This window comes from Motacilla alba, chromosome 2, assembly GCF_015832195.1.
Source record: "Motacilla alba alba isolate MOTALB_02 chromosome 2, Motacilla_alba_V1.0_pri, whole genome shotgun sequence".
Lineage (NCBI taxonomy): Eukaryota > Metazoa > Chordata > Aves > Passeriformes > Motacillidae > Motacilla > Motacilla alba.
This window is the reverse complement of record NC_052017.1, coordinates 109,286,696-109,304,341: the sequence shown is the minus strand read 5'-3', so window position 1 is coordinate 109,304,341 and position 17,646 is coordinate 109,286,696. Positions and strand designations below refer to the sequence as shown.

The window sequence follows — 17,646 nt, the reverse complement described above, 5'->3', positions numbered from 1 at the left end:
AACTATGTGGGGCCCTCTCACGCTCTTGGCTTCACTGAGCTATGATACTACCTGCAAAGTATGCTATTATTGTCCTTGGAAACTCACTGATTAAGTGTTCCTGACTTTGATAATAAAGTAAGGTTGTTGGCTTTCTTTTTCTTATTCTTGTTTTGCAATCTAAGATCTTAAAAGAGTGTAAATTAATTCAGATCTTCTGGTTTGATTTTGGGTGTGCTATTGAAAATGTTTAAATACTCTGTTGGCACACAGTTTGCAGAAATCCAGAAATTTGTGATGAAGCTTTCCTATGTGGCAACCTGTGTTTCTCAAATTCTCAGAAACTCTGTCAGATCCTTTCAGAGCTTCAAAATAGCAGTGCATGTTACCAAAAATAATTTAATCTTTTATATGAGTCTGTCATCATTTCAGTTTGACACAAAGGACACAAAGGACATTGTATTTTTTCCGAAGACACAGCAGCCCCATTTTGCAATATGACTAGTTATTGGTGGTTATATTAATATGTTCTTTTAATATTTGGTTGAAAAAGCCTGTCTTCCTACATCAGTTACTGGAGTTCTTGAAGTTAATTAGTAAAACAACTTTGTAAAATGAAAGCTATTTAGTAGCTAAGAAGTAGGCAAGTCTCCTGCTCTGTTAAATCAGCTGTGCTCTAGTACTCTCAATACTAGTGTACTAGGGTAACTTGGAGGTATTTATTCTGATTCCCCCAAGAATTGTCCTCCTCTAGAATGGCTGGGGAAGGAGCAGGAGCTTTCCTGGAGATGCCCAATCAGGTAATAAAAGATTGGTTGTGGGAAAATTAGAAGGAAGCTCTTTAAACTATAGCCTGTAAATACTTTATTCTTCTACTTGAGTGAGAATCCTCAGTTGCCTCTCTGTTTTTACTCTCTATTTAATTTTTGAGGTTGTTTCTATTAAGGTAAAGTTATGTATTTTGATGTTGGTCAGTACCAGTGGGGAGACGCCTAGGACAGACTGTATTTTAGCTAAGAGGAGAAAATAGCATAGGAAGATACATGTTTCAGGTGGTCTTTCAATTTTTTCTTATATTTCAATTATCCAAACTTCTATCTATCCAGATCAACCCACTGGAATAAAAGTGTCTGCGTAATTTATAGTTTCCTTATGTCTAATAAATGGGCTTCTGTTGAAAGGAATATTGTAAGCAAGCATATTATGGCATAGATTGGAAAATTACTGAGAAAGAATGAGTAGATAGTCTTAGAAACAGTCAGTGTTCTCTTAGGCAATACTGTAAAAACAATTACTCTGGAAAGAAGATCATGGCAAAGATAATTTTTTTGGGAGCAAAATCTTTTTATTTCTTAGTTCCTGCTGTAAATAAAGTTTGTTTCTGGAAGTCACATTGTTAACACAGAACAAAAAAAAGAAGATCTTTTAATATTTCAGTGTAATTCAAGTTTTGTGTAAAAAAGTCCTTTACAGCTTAGCAATTCACATGTTAGATAACACTTTTTTAGAGTCAAACCTATGAAGCTCTAGCTTTCAGCTCTCCATTCTTCCCATAAAAATGCTGTTGTCCTCATGCTCCAAATAGCAGAATTGCACACAATGATGCCTTCCCATTATCAAGGGTGAAATTTTATAAAGGAGCTGGAAAGGCCAATTATTGTGTAACAAGGGGAGCAAACTGGTCATAGTCAGTTGCAAAGATATGGATAAGATGAACAAATATGTGAGGAGTTTATAACAAGGAGGTTAATTGGATCTTGAAATAAATGGTGAGATGCTGGATTGTACTTGGGAATTCAGAGTCTTCCCTGTAATGAGAAAAGAAGACATGGACAGTAAAGTTCCACACATGTGATGATATGAAGGTTTAAAGGGGCCATGAAAAAGGATAATAACAGTAAAGTCTGGAAGACAGAAAAGCATAGGATTTAAGAGAGGTTATGGAAAGAAAATGGCTTATTAATGCAAAATAATAGAGAGTTGGACCTCTGTCCATAAAATCTGATAGCAAATTCCTTAGGATAATAGCTGAACCTGAGTATTCAGTTATGCCTCCTGCCTTCTATTTGAACTGGGGACAAAAATTAGGGGTTTTTTTAATGGTTTCAAGTATTTTAATGACAAAATAGTGTGCATATGCCAAAAATATTTTATGTTTTCTAATGTGTTATTTATATTACAAGTATAATAGATTTAATGAAAAAAATAAAATCAAAGTGAAACTCAACTACCTCCTGTAGGCAAGTTCCCTGCTATATGGAGAACTCAGAGTCTGCACAGGAATGAAGCAGAACTCTAACAATCCAATATTAATTTCAAATAAATTTTAAGGGAAAGTTATAGGATGTGAATTTTCTCTTAACCTTTCAGGCCTAACTGTAAAATTTTTTATATGTCAAAAAAGAGGCATGCTTCTCACTCATACCAGTTTACCAAAAGCTAGTTTTTATGAAATTTTCAAAGACTTTGTCATATGCAGAATCAGTTAAAAATGTAAATGTGAAAAAAAAAATAAAATAAAGTTCTAATTTAATTGATAATTTTGGAAAAAAGCAATCAAATCTGTTGTCATCAGAATGTTCTAATCCCTTTCTTTGTCATAGGAATATTTTCTATAAAAATATTTTTGCTACACAATAGCACATGGGAAAGTATGTAGAAAAGCACACAATTTGCAAGATTAATTGCTGAAATTGTAGATTTTTGTGTATTCAATGGCAGAGGGGGAAATACTGAAATGTAGGAAAAAGAAGAAAGGGCTGGATGTACAACTGGGAACAAGCAGAATTCTGTCTTTAGAACAGGGTTTTATGTATCCATTAAAAAGATTTAGTAAGTTTTACCAATGTGGAGGCAGATTTCTAGAAGAGAGTCATATAGAGCCAGTAAAGTGTTTTCATCTCTGCCTGCCTCCTAACCCCTTTCCTTTCCATGCAGCATGGAGACCTCTGCTGCTGTCTTGCCAGCTCTTCAGATGTTCGTCTCTCTTGCTCACAGGAGTTCTGTGGTTTATGAGTGTCTGATGTAACTAACTGAAAGAATTACACACTACTCAAATAGATGTAAAAGTCTCCAACGAAATGGAAATGTAAAATGTAATGTAAATGTGATAAATGAAGCTTCATTTAAAAAAAAAAAAGAATTGCCACACTTCCATCAGAGGTATCTTTCCCTGAAAAGGTGGGATCTTTTGTTCCGCGTTGGCATTTTTAAAGTCACAAAGACATGACTTTTCCAGTTTTTGGTCATTTCAAATAGTCACCCTCGGGAATTAGCTTTCTATCACTGCATAACTTTTGGTTGGGTAATCAAGTGCCATCTTTGTACACTCACCGGGGTAGCCAAGGGTCTCTGCTGGGACAAGCTTCCTATAGGGAGTTCATGTGGTGTCATCCTCCAAACCTTGTCCAATGGCCATACACCAGTGCTGAAGCCCAGCAGGCACTGAAGCACTGTGGAAGACTTTATATTTTTAAATGTTACAGATTTCTTCTACTTTAGTCCTCATGAAATAACAGCAGGATTTCTGTTGGCAACTGTCGGGTTTCTCTTCTGCTGTCTTTTGCATCTTTGGGGTATTCTTCTACAAATAAAGAGATAAGGCTTTTCTGCTGTAAGCATGCTAGAAATTGATCAAAAATATATGTTTTTTTATCAAAGAAATATATTTTTCATAGAAAGGCAGAAAATAGAATACATTTTAGAGTTTTGGGAGTTGCTCTTTGTGAAGGTTTCAAATCAGATGGAAGGCATCCATGAAAAACATGGGTTTCATAGCATAAATGAATTTATTGGGAAGAGAAGATGGAGGGGAGGGGACATGATAACAGTCCTCAGTTGTTGGAAAGAGTCTCATAAAGAGGGAAGAGAATGCTCTCTTCTCCCAAAACCATACCTTTCCTCCATTGCAATCTGTGGTAGACACATGAAAAAGAAATAGGCTTAATACATTTATTAAAGTCAGAGGTTGGTCTTAAAAATGTTTTAATAGTTCTGAAGATGGTGAAACACTGGTGTAGGTTGTCTGGGGGATGCATGGCGTCTCTGTCACTGGAAGTCTTAAGATAAAAACTGGAAAAACAGTGGTCAGGACTGACCATCTGACTTTTTTCTGGTGCAGCAAGATAAAGTAGATGATACTGTGATGTCCTCCCAGGTCTCCTGTTGTATGATTTGACTTCAAGTGAATGTTGTTGCAGACTTATAATGCCTTAGAAAGAGGTTGGTATTTCTGTCATGACCTCCTAAAAACAAGTCATTTGGCATGAATCTTTGCTTTCATTTTCATAAAGCAATACTGTCTAGTACTTATTATTGCAAGGAAGAAATTAAAATCATTAGCTCAGAACCTTCAAGAAATGGTAAGGATAAAGCGGTCACAATATAAATAGCAGCATCTCAGTATTTTTAAGACCACTAAATAATAATCTACATGTTTGGGGAAGGAAATGATCTTGTCTTTAGCCTTGGCTTCATTTGTTCTCACTGAATAATTTCTCATTGCTGTAATTTTTTCTCCAACTCTCAGTTTTTAAGCACAAAACATTTACCTGTGAAACGTCTTACATCTACTAATGCTTCCACTCCGCCAAGATTTACTCTTTCATTGCTATCAGCAGAGATGTGTATGCTCCCCTCCATGCTCATACTTTTGTGTCACCACAAAGGTTTTTGCTTTCAGGTAGCAAACTGAAACCAAGAACTGATTAGTGTCTTAAGCATTCTGTCAAATATTAGAAAAAACCAAATCCACAAACAAACAAGTAAAACCAAAACATTTTAACCAAGTTCACTTCTTCAGTCTAGATTACTGCAGGACCATAAAATATATTTGTCAAGGTCTGTGGAGGAATCTGAAAGAGCATGTTCCTGTCTGTCAAAAGTGGGAGCAGACTTTTGAAAGGACAGTGCAAGACCTAAAATTGGGTATCATGTATGAACTACAAGTCGTCCTCTGCTCTCCCACCCCTTGTTTAGCACTGCAGCTGCTTAATAGAGTAGCAAAAAGAAATCCTTATCGGCTTTTGCAGAACCGCAGAGTCAACACAAGTGAGAGATGTTCCTTCCTTCCCTGAATCAGTATTCATCTGTGTAGAAATACAGAAAGGTAGAAATTTTGTTCTTAACTGAGCTTTTGCAAACTCAAAGTGAGTTTTTTTCTGTCTCAGTTTGCTAATGAAACAGCTAGGAGAAAAACATCTCTTTTTCCTGGTACTGTACACAGTCTTCAAATTCACAGTGAATAAATATGGATTCCTTCCATGCAACTTGCTCAGACTGTTATTCCCCAGAGTTCATTTAAGATGCTAAAGTTGTTGTTTAAATAAAAACTTCAGAGAAAATGTTGGACAGGGCTCTCTATGCAATACTTTATTTAAAAACCAAACAAAACAAAACAGAGCTGAAAACCAAAAAAACCCCCACCCTGACTGTTGCATTTTTGAGAGATATATTAAGCCATTTTGACCTGAATTTGTTTCCTTCACAAAAGGAAATCTCAATGCTGGTGCATAATTTATGGTTCTGGCATCCAGCCGAAACATATGTACATACTGAAATCAGTTTTGCATCTGTTTAACTTTGTGCACATGAGTAGTCTAATTGGATTTAGTCTGATGAAATGACACATGTGAGATCAAGTGTCTGCTCAACGAGGATTTCAGTTAGTAGATTTCTTTAGGGCAGCAGCTTCTCTGCTTTGTGTGGTGCCTAGCACATGAAATAGCTTTTTTGATTATCTCAAAGCCTTCTGCATGCTGTACAGCTGTAGTGATGGGTGAAACAAAGAACTACAGAGGAACAAGTCTTGCAGCCTAGGTCAGATCTACTTCATAGCACTGTACAAAAGTAGCAATGAATTCATTGTAACTTCCTTTAAAAAAAAAAAAAAAGTCTTTTGATAATCTCTTTAGGTTTAAGTGAAATCACTCTTTCCTTTGTTACAGGCTACCAGGCTGCAGCTGTTGGCCTTCTGGTAGCCACTGGTCAGGTTAAACACTTTTGCTTACACATGCTAGACACTCTGATAAAATACAACCATCACCTTCTTTAGGATGGAACTTGAACTTATCTGACTGGGCAGCAGTGTAGATACCATCTTCACAAGACAAGCTATCAGTGTATCAAGAACTGGAGTTTTGTTTTTTGCTGCTCTTGCAAGCCTTATCTTCCCATGCCATATTTCATCTGCCATCTTGAACCCTGGCTAATTTCTTGCCCCAGAAGGGGTGGTGCTGAGCTTGCTACTCGTTGAAGCTGTTTTTATCCCGAGGCCAGCTCTTCTGGTTTGTTCTCATGTTTTATCACTCTTCCTGCATCTGCTGTAAGGGTCTAGGGAATGAAGAGTGGTCTAGAGAGTGGAGAGACTCAGGCAAGGGGATGAGAGAGACTGCAAGTTCTGATATCAGGAGCATTAGGGATTAAAAACTGGAACTCCAAGGGATTGGTACTATGAGAATATAGTCTGGGAGGATATATAAAAAAGGAAGGCTTGGAATATGTGTGCTGTTAAGGCAAGGCAAGTGACTCTAAAACTGATGGTGTACAGAGGACCAAAGACAGAAATGAAAACAGGAAAAAGGGAAAGAAGGAGCTGAAGTAAAAATATAAGGCAAAAAATATACCTTACTGCTGAATGGTTTTGTTGGTCTTTCCCTTCTACCTCACTGTCCAGATTCAGTCTGTGGCTGGCAAAATATCCTGAAACAAAGATAATTTTAGGAAGCTCAGAATTTGGCTCAAGGCATGCCATTTGAAATGTATTTTTATTTGGAGAATTATGCTCCTGACTTTTGCTGACATTAAGGGAGGAGGCATCTAAAAAAAGTGTGTGTGTGAAATTTGTCATGTGGCACCTGATTCAGACTACAGAATGCTTTGAAGCAAGAGAGAAACACAGTGAAATATTACACCATTAAGATATAGAAATAAAATTTTTCTCTGATTGACCTAAATGTGAATCTGATGACTCTGGTGGAGATACTCTCTGATACATTAGTGTGGCTGGGGAAAAGCTTTGATCTTTAAGTTTTATGTTGTAGAATGTTAAGCTGTGGAAGGCTTTCTGTTACTGATGCCTTTATGGTCTGCAGTTTGAAGTGTATGCAGTGGGAACAGACAACTGAGGACTTGATATTGCAAGGGAAAATGCACTCTATTAACTTTTGGTAATTGGAACCTTTTTGGTCTGACAAGTGGATACACTTTATTGAGATGGTCATCTGTTTTATCCAACAAAATGAATTTCTGCTCAGGGGAAAGTTCTGAATGCTGATTTTCAAGGAGGAAATAGTTTTACTACATGATTCTCAGAGAGCATTCAAAATGTAAACCTACACATCTCTAATTCATTCCAGGGTTTTGCAAGTGAAACTAGAACATAATCATGTCCTTATTTTCAATAAATTTTTGCATCTCTTGATAATATTTAATATTCATTGGATGAATAACAGTGTTTCCTACTTGAATCCTCTTTGCCTTGAAATGTTTTAATTTTAATTCTTTGGAGTTTTGTTTAAATCAGCTATCCCTTATTTACATCTCGATTAATACAAAAAAGTTAGTATTTATAAAAAACTTCTGTAGGTAGAACTTACACAAGGCTGTATGTCAAACATTTCATGTTAACTGGAGTCATCATAGGTAATTAATTAGTTTATAGATTTACTGAATTTGCAGTTGGTCACATTTTTTTAAAGCATTGAAATTAATATAATTGTGCATTGTTTGCTCTTGGAAAGATTAGAAGCACTTTATGTTGAACAAAGTATAAAAAGAATTAATGGAATTCTTGAAATATTTACTGAGCATTTCTTGATAAGTAAGACCTTATTTTTACTGAGAATTTTTACAAGCATATTCTTTTTCTCTATTTTCAGTCCCCTGCACATAGCTATTCAAGCTATGACTCTGGCAAGAATGAGAGCGTAGGCAGAGGTGCTGAAGATCTGTCTCTGAATCGAGGAGATGAGGATGAAGATGACCATGATGAGCAAGAAGATCCTGAGAAGGTTAATGAATCAGATGGGGTAGAAGCTGAGCGACTGAAAGCTTTTAACGTAAGCCCTCTTGCACTCACCTTGTTTACTTCTCCTATTCCTTTTGCATTGTTGTTTTTGGGTAAGTTTGACAATATTAAAGGCACATTAATTTGCGGGATTTATTTCAATTATTATTTTAATGCACATTAAACTCTTGCCAACAGACGACAGATTTGCTGTGTTTCATTTAGAATTTTCAGGCAGAATGCCATCTTTACCAGTGAGATAAAAAAAGCTTTGTTCTCTATATGTGCATGTGTGACCATGTGTGTGGCTGTGTGGATGTGCATGTTCACCCATTGAATGGAAAGAGGCTGTAGCTAGTTTTGTCAGGAGACCATTCTGGTGGTCAGCTGTTCTCTATTGCTTTCTCAATGTATATAATTATGCATGAAAACACAAGCAATTGTTCGAACAAAGAAAAAAATGTGAGTCAGTTCAATAAAATGATTAGCAATCACAGCTTATTGTTAATAATGAAACTTAAGTAGTGCCTATTTTCACAGTCTGTTCTGGTTTATCTCACAAGTTCTGTATCCTATAGACTTTTCTTTTCTTGTCTATTTTTTTAAACCCAACCCACCCCCACCCCAAATAACCCTTTAAAGAACTGTTTGCTTTATATTTCTGGCTTCCCGTTACAAAGCTCTTCAGTGGATAGAAAACAAAAACTGTCTTCCTATCAGTAATCAAGCCAGGAAGCTAGGAAGAAAAGAGAGCTGCCCTCCAAACCCATCTCCTCTGTCTCCCTCTTGCCAACAGATGTTTGTCAGGCTGTTTGTAGATGAAAACTTGGACCGAATGGTCCCAATCTCTAAGCAGCCCAAAGAAAAGATCCAGGCTATCATTGACTCATGCAGGCGACAATTCCCTGAGTATCAAGAGCGTGCCAGAAAACGCATACGTACTTACCTCAAGTCCTGCAGGCGGATGAAAAGAAGTGGTTTTGAGATGGTGAGTTTTGACTTAAAACCCAGCCCTAGTTTCCATCAAAACCCCATATGTAAATCCATGGCACTATTTTGTTTTCATCTTAGCGTCTTTATTTTTTTGTTTGTTTTTTTTTTTTTTTTTGGTACTACCAGGTCAGAGATTTCTTTTTCCCTCCTTCATTCTTCCTGAATTTATTCCCCTTGATTTAAAAGTGCTATAAGACAGTAGTGTTCACAAAATGAACTCATATGGATCTATAGGAAAAGAAGAACAAGCAAGGCATAAGGAGGGAAACTGAACTGTGGACTATATAGTGACTTATTTCTTACTTCAAGTTACAGTTACAGATTTTTGCCTGGAAAAGTCTTGCTGTAAGATGGATTTTTCTCCAAAATGCCTCTGCTAGCTGGATTCCAGTGAGCTCTGTAAAACTGACCCTCAAAAAAATGCCCAGTGTAGTAACATCATAGTGGCAATGGCTTTGGCTTTGGGTGTTTTCTTGTACACCTTAGCCAATTATTTTTTTACTATCAGTGAAAGTTAGTCCTTTGAAATCTTTCAGTTGATAGATAGGTGTGCAAAACATGTTTAATGGTTGTAAACCAAACATGTTTGGCCAAACTTACAATTTGAGCATCCCAATGGTTTAGTAGTTATAATTGAACCAAAACTCATGAAGATTATAATGGTATACAACTGACAGTGTTTCCAGACATTGTTATTTTAATTTTACTCAGTAGCACAAAAATGGGTAAATAAAGTCTTCTCATTAACTGGCAGCTTCATTATCTCTAGAAAACATTTGTATTTCCAAAATTTAGGAAAATCAGAAGAAACTAGATAGCTACATGCCTTGTGTTTAATGTCTTAGCTACCTCTCTGGCCTTAAGATGACAACAAAAATACCTCATTGTTGCAAATAGATATCATTTAGTGATTAAACATACCATTTTTTTTAATGAATCATCTGCAAACCCATTGATTACATTGAAATCATTGGAGATGATTGCATTTTACTGTTTTTCTCTTTCTCTCTGTCTTTCTCTTTCCTGCAGTTTTTTGCAGAATATTTATGAGTACCATATGTTGTTTAAGATGGTAGCTGACAGTTTTAAGAACAAAAATTCAGGCTTATTTGTAGGGTAAGACCACTATTTGATAACACCAAAAGCAAAGAGAGAAACTAAATTTTTGTGTGTATTTTGGATTCAAATCAAACAGCATGGTTTTATTATTTGGAACGGTGGGATAACACTGTTTCTGAACAATGGAAGCTCAGATGAAGAAAGACAGGTAGAATAAAGGACATCTGTACAGCCAGAAGTGCCAAAGATTGACTGGGGGTGTACATGGCAGATTGTTTAGCCCTAACAACAACAACCAACCAACCAACCAAACAAACGAAAACCTTAACAAAACAAAAGGATTGATAGAAAATAAATATTTCCTACAATATACTAAGTAGCATTAAATTGCATCTTCTCACTGACAATAATTCATCAACATCAAGTTCAGCTTTCATGGAGCCAAATATTTTATTTTGCTGTAATTTCAATGAAAATACTTACAAAATTAGCCAATGCTAGCAAGTCTCCTCACTGTTCCAATTTATGGCCTTATTACTATAATTTTTCATGCTGATGAGCAGTTATGCAAACTGGCTCATTTTTGTCATCTGAAAGACCTGTGCAACTGTTTTGCAGTATGAAGAAGGGGCTGCAGTCAGATCCATAAGAGCTGAGTTGGCTTGACTTCAGTGCACATTTGCAACTGTTACTTTCATATGAACAAAGGTTGCAGGATCAAATTTTTTCCTGGAAGAGGAAACAAAGCAGAGATTATCAGGATTATGATCCAAATAGGCAATCTTTATAGTTCAGAAAGATTCCTGGTTTTATATTGTTTCATGGTGGGTTTTTTTTGTTTGTTTGTTTATGATGGGCTTTATTTCCTTTTAAACAAACAAATCACCCTCTAAAACATTGACTTTTTTGTCCCTGAATGGAAATGACAAGTCCCTGAAACTCATGCCAAAGACTGCAGCCCTCTTGGGGATATCTGTCCTGTGTCCCTGTTTGCCGGTAGGAATACAAGCCAAAGACTATCCAAAGTCTCTGGAGGTGCTCCCATCAACTTCCTAAGAGAACAAGTAGCATTTTATGCATATTGTCTTAATAATTTTGAAATTTAGTATGTATCCCTTTGGGTTTTCAAATTATTTTCTGATTTCCAAGTTACTGTATCATCACCTCTTGATTATAGGCATTTTTAAAAATGCTACCATGGACAGAGGCATTTGAGTACTTGATTGTTTTAAATGTCCTTACCATGTCCTTACCTTTTGGTGATGGAGAAGAATCATCTTTTCTGGATAATAACATTTGTTCAAAACAATCATGAAGGACATGATGGTGTTGTTTTGAATAAGGGGCTACCTCAAATACAGCAAATCAGAGTAATGATCTGCTCAGCAGCAGTACCAGTACCATTGTTATATTAAATAGGATGTCAGATAATAACCTCCACAGGGGATGTCTTTTGCTATACACATGTTAAATACAAGTTTTTTTATTCTGTTCCGGTTAAAAAATGCTAGATTTTGACCATCTAGTTGCTTGAGAAAAAGAGAATATTGTCTTTTATGGCATATGACAGTTTAGACTGAGTGTGGAATCACGCAGTTATCTACAGCATCATACTGGAAAGTGAAGAGAAAATGTAAACACTATATTAAATTAGTGTAAAACTGCATGAAAAAGATGAAAAAGCCAGCCTGGAGCCTGATTCTGTCAGTTATTTGCTGCCTGTAATCCCAATGACAGTTCTTGCTGCATAACAGGCCAGTTCTAGCTTTGAGGCAATAAAAAAGGCTCAGTCTCATGAGTGTTCATATTGTTAATTAACATGATTCTTAGTATTATTATGTTTTAAGAGATTACTTATAGTTATTCTGCTTCTCCTTGTGACAGATAGCTGTCTGTGGATTCTGAGGCAGCTTGCATGGCTTCCTGTTACAAATATGCCTTTGAGAAGCTCCCTTTCAGCGCTGGAAATGCTCTGCCCATTTGACTGTGCAGATGTAGTTGTGCACTTCTCATTCTGACACAAGTATATACCTCAATAAGGCACTCAGTTTTTCTCATGAATCGTAGGATTGTTTTTCTCCTCCCGTTGTCTCTTGCTGATGGACTGCTGAGAATATGTTCTCTTACTAAATTCTACAATCTTGCTCAGAAGCTTTCGATGTGAGGGAAGTCTGTCAAATACCAAAATCACTGGATTTTGGATGGGATTTCTTGGTTGTGCTTCTGCCTGCATTGTGCTGTATTGCTTTGGAAACTTAAAAATTTTTGATATTCTTAAAGAAATTATTTCCTTTTCTCTTCATTGGTCCAAAAACAAAAGAAAAAAATTTCTTCCTCATTTTCAAGGACTGATACCAATGAGAATTCCTGTATATACGTTAGGTGTTTTGTGACCTCTGTAATGTATGCAAGAGCAATTTTCTCCCTGCAATATTCAGATGGCCTGTTTCACTGTTTTTCAAATCCTTTATTTAGATTTGTCCCAGCCTCTGTGAAAAAGAACTGCCAATTAAAAGAGTTAGTAGACAGATGCTGGAGATATGTGGTATGCATTTATCTAGTGATAGTCCAGAAAAGCATAAGTTGCTAGAAATAATCAAATGAGGTTCAATTGTCTGAATAGTTACATTTTCTTACTACTCTCTGTTTCCTCCCATCTTCACGGTCTCCTATGATCAGTCTCACTGCATTCAATTTGAAATTGCATCTTACAGTATCTTTTTCCCAGATATGCCATTTTTTTCTGTGAGCATCCCAATGCAAGAACAATATTTTCTTGTTCACTAAGAGATCCTTCCTTTATTTTTAAGAAAAAGGAAACCCTCCTTCTACATACTACTGTAATGCAAAACAATAGTATCAAAGAGCAACGTGTTCTGTGTTGGAGAGAAAAGGCTGGCCATAAATGCTTTTCATTGTCCAAAGACAAGTTTGGATGTGTGGGAGAAGAGTCACACTGTACCCAAAGATGGTTCCTGATCCAGGTCCCACTGTTCATCCCAGCTCCTTCTGTCCTATTGCCAGCCTGAAGAACAAATAATTAAGCTCTGTATCTTTCACTGCTGCTGTCACTTGGTTGTGCCAGTTGGCTGAGGGAGGTGTTTTAGCAATTTGCAATTGTGCCCATGTTAATCAAGGTGGTGTGAATGTGTCTAGTGGCTTGTCATATGTCTGTACTGAGATGGAGCAACTTCGCTGGGGACTGGTTTCCAGAAGGGGGATGTTTTTTTGAAATCTGCCTCATTAAGGTTACTTGGAATAGGTGTCTAGGTTCTGCTTTTAAGTTTTAGAAAGAGGAATCATTCAATATTTACTGAATTTAGTGCTGAAAAGTACAGCTGCCCTTGCAGTCACTTGGGTTTTCAATTCTCCAGGCTTTTATGTCTGGAAAGGTCATAGGCATTTTCAGGAACAAGAGGATCTGTGGATTCAGGGATGCATATCTAATTGATTAACAAGCTGGGAAGCATGAAGAAAATTATCATAAGAACAGTTACATGAAGATCTACAAATACTAGTAGAACTGTTGCTTTGTATTATATCCCAAACTCTGTCAGTTGGGCACTTTCCTTTCTAAGCATCTCGCCCTGCTTTAGTAGTGGCTAACTTACTTAAGTCTGATGGGCAGCTTGGTTGAAATAGGCCAAAGCTACTCTCTGATAAAATTTGACTTTTACCATTAGATCTCATATAGTCTTGAAAAAATATTATAGGATCAGTTTTTCAAAGGCTCTTAGATATGCTGTTCTTTTTTTTTCATCAAAGAACAGTTAAGTGAATACTGGTGTGATTTTTAAGAACTTCCTCCTAAATCTTCCTCAGGTAACTTTTGCTTTTTAATGACTTTTCAAAGTATAGGCAATTTTGGAAAAGTGAGCAGTGGAAGAAATAACACTTCTTCCATTAACCTTGCAAAATGTGAAGAAGTTAGCTTTAAAAAAGGTGTGGTATTTGGAAAAAGGATTAAAAAAAATAAAAATACCTACCAACCTGATAGGACTTAGTCTTCTACATCCTGTGAAAGCAAAAATATAGTAATGCAATTTTGACATTTGTTTCAATTTTTTGTTGAATTTAGAATAAAAATAATCCTCTCTGAAATAGCAATAAACTCTGATGTAGAACAAAATCCCCTTTTTATTGGAAAAAACCACCAAAGAATAGTTTAAAAGAATGTTCGTTCTGTTTACCTATAAGCTTGAAATCAGAAAAAAAAATAGTAAATATTTCAGTGGTTTTTGATACTGTGATTCTGACTTAGATTGAGAGCTCTTGCTGCAGTGTTACTTAACTGGCATGAACCAATGGTTTAAGTATAGGAAGCCAATTCAGTGTATTATTTTAGGGGAAACAGTAAATAATGGTAAATCATACTCAGTTTTCCCAAGTCCTCTGGAGTTTTTCTAGTAAAGTGCTATCAGTGTTCAATACAATGCTCACCTGACCTGACTCTGAAGGAGTTTGGTCAGCCGATGATTCCTGGAGTTCTCTGTCACTGCAAAATACCAGATAAATCTTAGATAGAGATAATTGTCCCTAGGTTTGCTAGAGAAATTAGGTGACTTTGGCTCCCTCAGCAGTCAGTGAAGCACTTAGATGAACCAGTCCGGAGAGGTTCATCCCCAGCTGTCTCATGAGTCAATACTGAAACAAAAATCAAGCCTGGATGACTACTTTTGGCAAAATACTTCATTTTTATGTAAATAAAGTCAGATGGATATTCTTGCTGTTGTGTAAGTCGTTTAAAATTTCCACTAGCCCTGCTGAAATTGCTCAAATAGGCAGAGCCAGACTTGGTCCCATATGTGGGGATAGCAGCAGCAACAGCAGCACGGTGGTTGATTGGAAAGAGTCATTTGCTAAACTGTTAGACAGAAATATGGATATGTTAAGATATACTTGGATTTATTTAGGTGCCATCATAATCAAGGTACAGTGTTTCAATTCAATGTATTTCAAAGCTGAAAACTTTAAAAAGTGATTTGAACATCCCTAGATGTTTCAAAAAGCCTCTTCTGCCATTTGAAAGTATTTGTAGCTATTTAATTGAATCCTCTAGTAGGTGTTACAATTGGGTGTTTATCACAAGACCACGACACCGAGCAAAAAATATCAAACACAACTGAAATGCAGGGCTACAGGCATAAAAATGCCAGTCCAGTTGTTCATATTCCACTATTCTGTACCAACAATTCAAAGAATCTTAGAATTACATAATGGTTTGGGTTGGAAGTGACTTTAAAATTCATCTAGTTCCAGCCCCTCTTCCATGGGCAGGAACACCTTTCACTAGAGGAAGTTGCTCAAAGCCCCGTCCCACCTGGCTTTGAACACTTTCAGGAATGGAGCATCCACAGCTTTTCTAGGCAACCCAACCAACTCAATCCAGTGCCTCAGCCCCCTCACAATAAGGAATTTCTTCCCAATACCTAATCTAAACCTACCCTCTTCCAGTTTGCGGCCACTATAAAAGTACATCTAATACAGTGCAGTACTGTACTTCACTTAGTCTTTAAATTCAAAAATACTCTTTAGAAGGGTTTCTGAGTCCTTTGCTATTGTGCTGGGCAGGACAGTTCTGTTATACATTTCCCTGCATTGTTCTGATCGAAAACTCATATTTGCAGATCATGTCTTCCCTCTCTTGTAATCTATTTTGCATGTTTTCTATGAAGAAATGCTATTTAGATATTGCACACTGTTACAAATATGTTGGGCATTTTAGGACACGATGTTAGATCCCAATAATTTATCATGAAAGAGTTGTGGCATATTTGCAGTATTTAATTTTGGAAATGAAATGGTCTTGCAGTACTTGAGGAAAAAGCTGACATACAGGAGAGCACTAGGGAGTATCTAATTTTTGGGAGCCCAATATGCAAAGAAGTGCTTAGTGGTACCTTTGGAAAAATTCAGTTACTGTCAGTGAGGCATCTTGGGCATTCATCTTCAATTTTGGATGCAAAATCACTTTGAGAAATTTTAAACCATTTTTTTTTCGAAGTTTGAGTAATAGTTAAATACTTCTTCATTCTCACATTCATATTAATCTCCCAAGTAGCAAGCAATAGGAGTAGGGGAAATGGCTTCAACTTGTGCCAGGGCAGATTTAGATTGGCTATTAAGAAAAATTCCTTCATTCGAAGGTGAAGCATTGGAACAGACTGTCCAGGGAATTGGTGGAATTGCTGTCCCTGGAGGTGTTTAAAAGAAGTGGATGCAGCACTTGGGGACATGGTGGAATTGGGACCGTTGTTTTAATGGTTGGACTCAATGATCTTACAGGTCTTTTCCAACCTAAATGATTCTGTGATTCTGTGATTTATATTAGAGGCAATATTATTATATTGTGTCTATGAACAAAGTGAAGTAGCTTGCATGTTTATGTGTTTCCAACTGTGTTATACTGAAAGATGTAATCTTCAGTGTTAATTTGCCTAAACTAGAAGGTAGTATTTATGCACACGTCAGCTTGTGGTGTTTGGCATTTCAGCAGGTGTACATGTGTGCCCATTATCTGACTAAACAGAGAGCTGTGTTTTTTCAGAACTGAGCCAGACCAATGTAAAGGGTGAAAGTATGCAGACCAAACTTTTGTATGACAGCTTTGGCTTTTATTTATACTGGATCTCAAAAACATGCCAAGGTAGTAACTTTAGAGACAATGGCTCTCTAACCACAGGTGGACAACATGCCCAGTAAATTGCAAAATTCTTTTTAGTGAGTATGCTGCTCCTAGTGGTGAAATACAATCAGTTATCTAGTATATCAATAATTGGTAAATTTATGCAAAGAATAGACATAAGAAATTAAAACATAGAAGTTTTTTTAGATTCTGTGTAGAAATACAAGAATTATGTGACTATGCCAGAAAAAATATTTGGTGTTTCACATGAAGATACTGCAATAGTACCTCACTTTAAACAGCAGGCTTCATGATGCTGCATACAGTTGTTATATGAAAATGCATATTTTACAGCATATTGAGCATGCTAGTTTCTCCTTTCTTAAAGAATCAGAGATTATACCAAGAGAGCTAATTTCTAGATGAAGTGGGCCAAGGATTTCAGGTTTAAACTACTAAAAATCAGCAACCTTGCAGGACTACTCCGTAACTCCAGAAAGGCTTGTTGTAAGATGCTTTGATTGTTGATACCCAGATCTAAGGAGCATCAAAGTTATGAAAGGGTCTTCATTAGGTTTTACATACTTTAAGGCAAAACAGCACTTATTAGACTAGGAAGATTTATTGACTAATCTGATTTTCCATTAGGCGGCTTGCAAAAGTATATCTGTCACTGATTTATAAACTCTTCAGAAAGAGAAAAATGGATGAGTGTATAAAAAGTTCAAACCAATTTGAACAAAAAATTATTTCTCATAAAAGCATGCAAAAGTGCATATCCAATAAGGTGGTTAAGTGTGCATGTTGCTTTGTTGTCACTGCTGTCATCTACAGGCTCTGTGGTGGTCTCAAAAGAGTTTCAAATATGGGAGGACTGAAGGTGGTTGGTCATCTCCCATCTGTTACTGCGGGAGTTCCAACCACTTCCTAAATGCCAGTCACTTCAGAAATTGTTATAAAGAAAGGCATCCACGTGCACATGCAA

At 36.6% G+C, this 17,646-nt stretch overlaps 1 protein-coding gene across 5 annotated transcripts in view; it reads left to right on the top strand.

Moving 5' to 3' along the window:
* The window catches only part of NOL4 (nucleolar protein 4), a 186,348-nt gene that overhangs the window by 129,795 nt on the left and 38,907 nt on the right, over positions 1-17,646 (top strand). For 4 of the 5 annotated variants that reach the window (XM_038125541.1, XM_038125532.1, XM_038125557.1 and 1 more), the window contains 2 exons: positions 7,857-8,036; positions 8,781-8,972. In XM_038125541.1, the coding sequence (XP_037981469.1) occupies positions 7,857-8,036; positions 8,781-8,972 (372 nt within the window). The remainder of the gene's footprint in view (positions 1-7,856; positions 8,037-8,780; positions 8,973-17,646) is intronic. The other variant, XM_038125548.1, reaches the window with a different exon arrangement.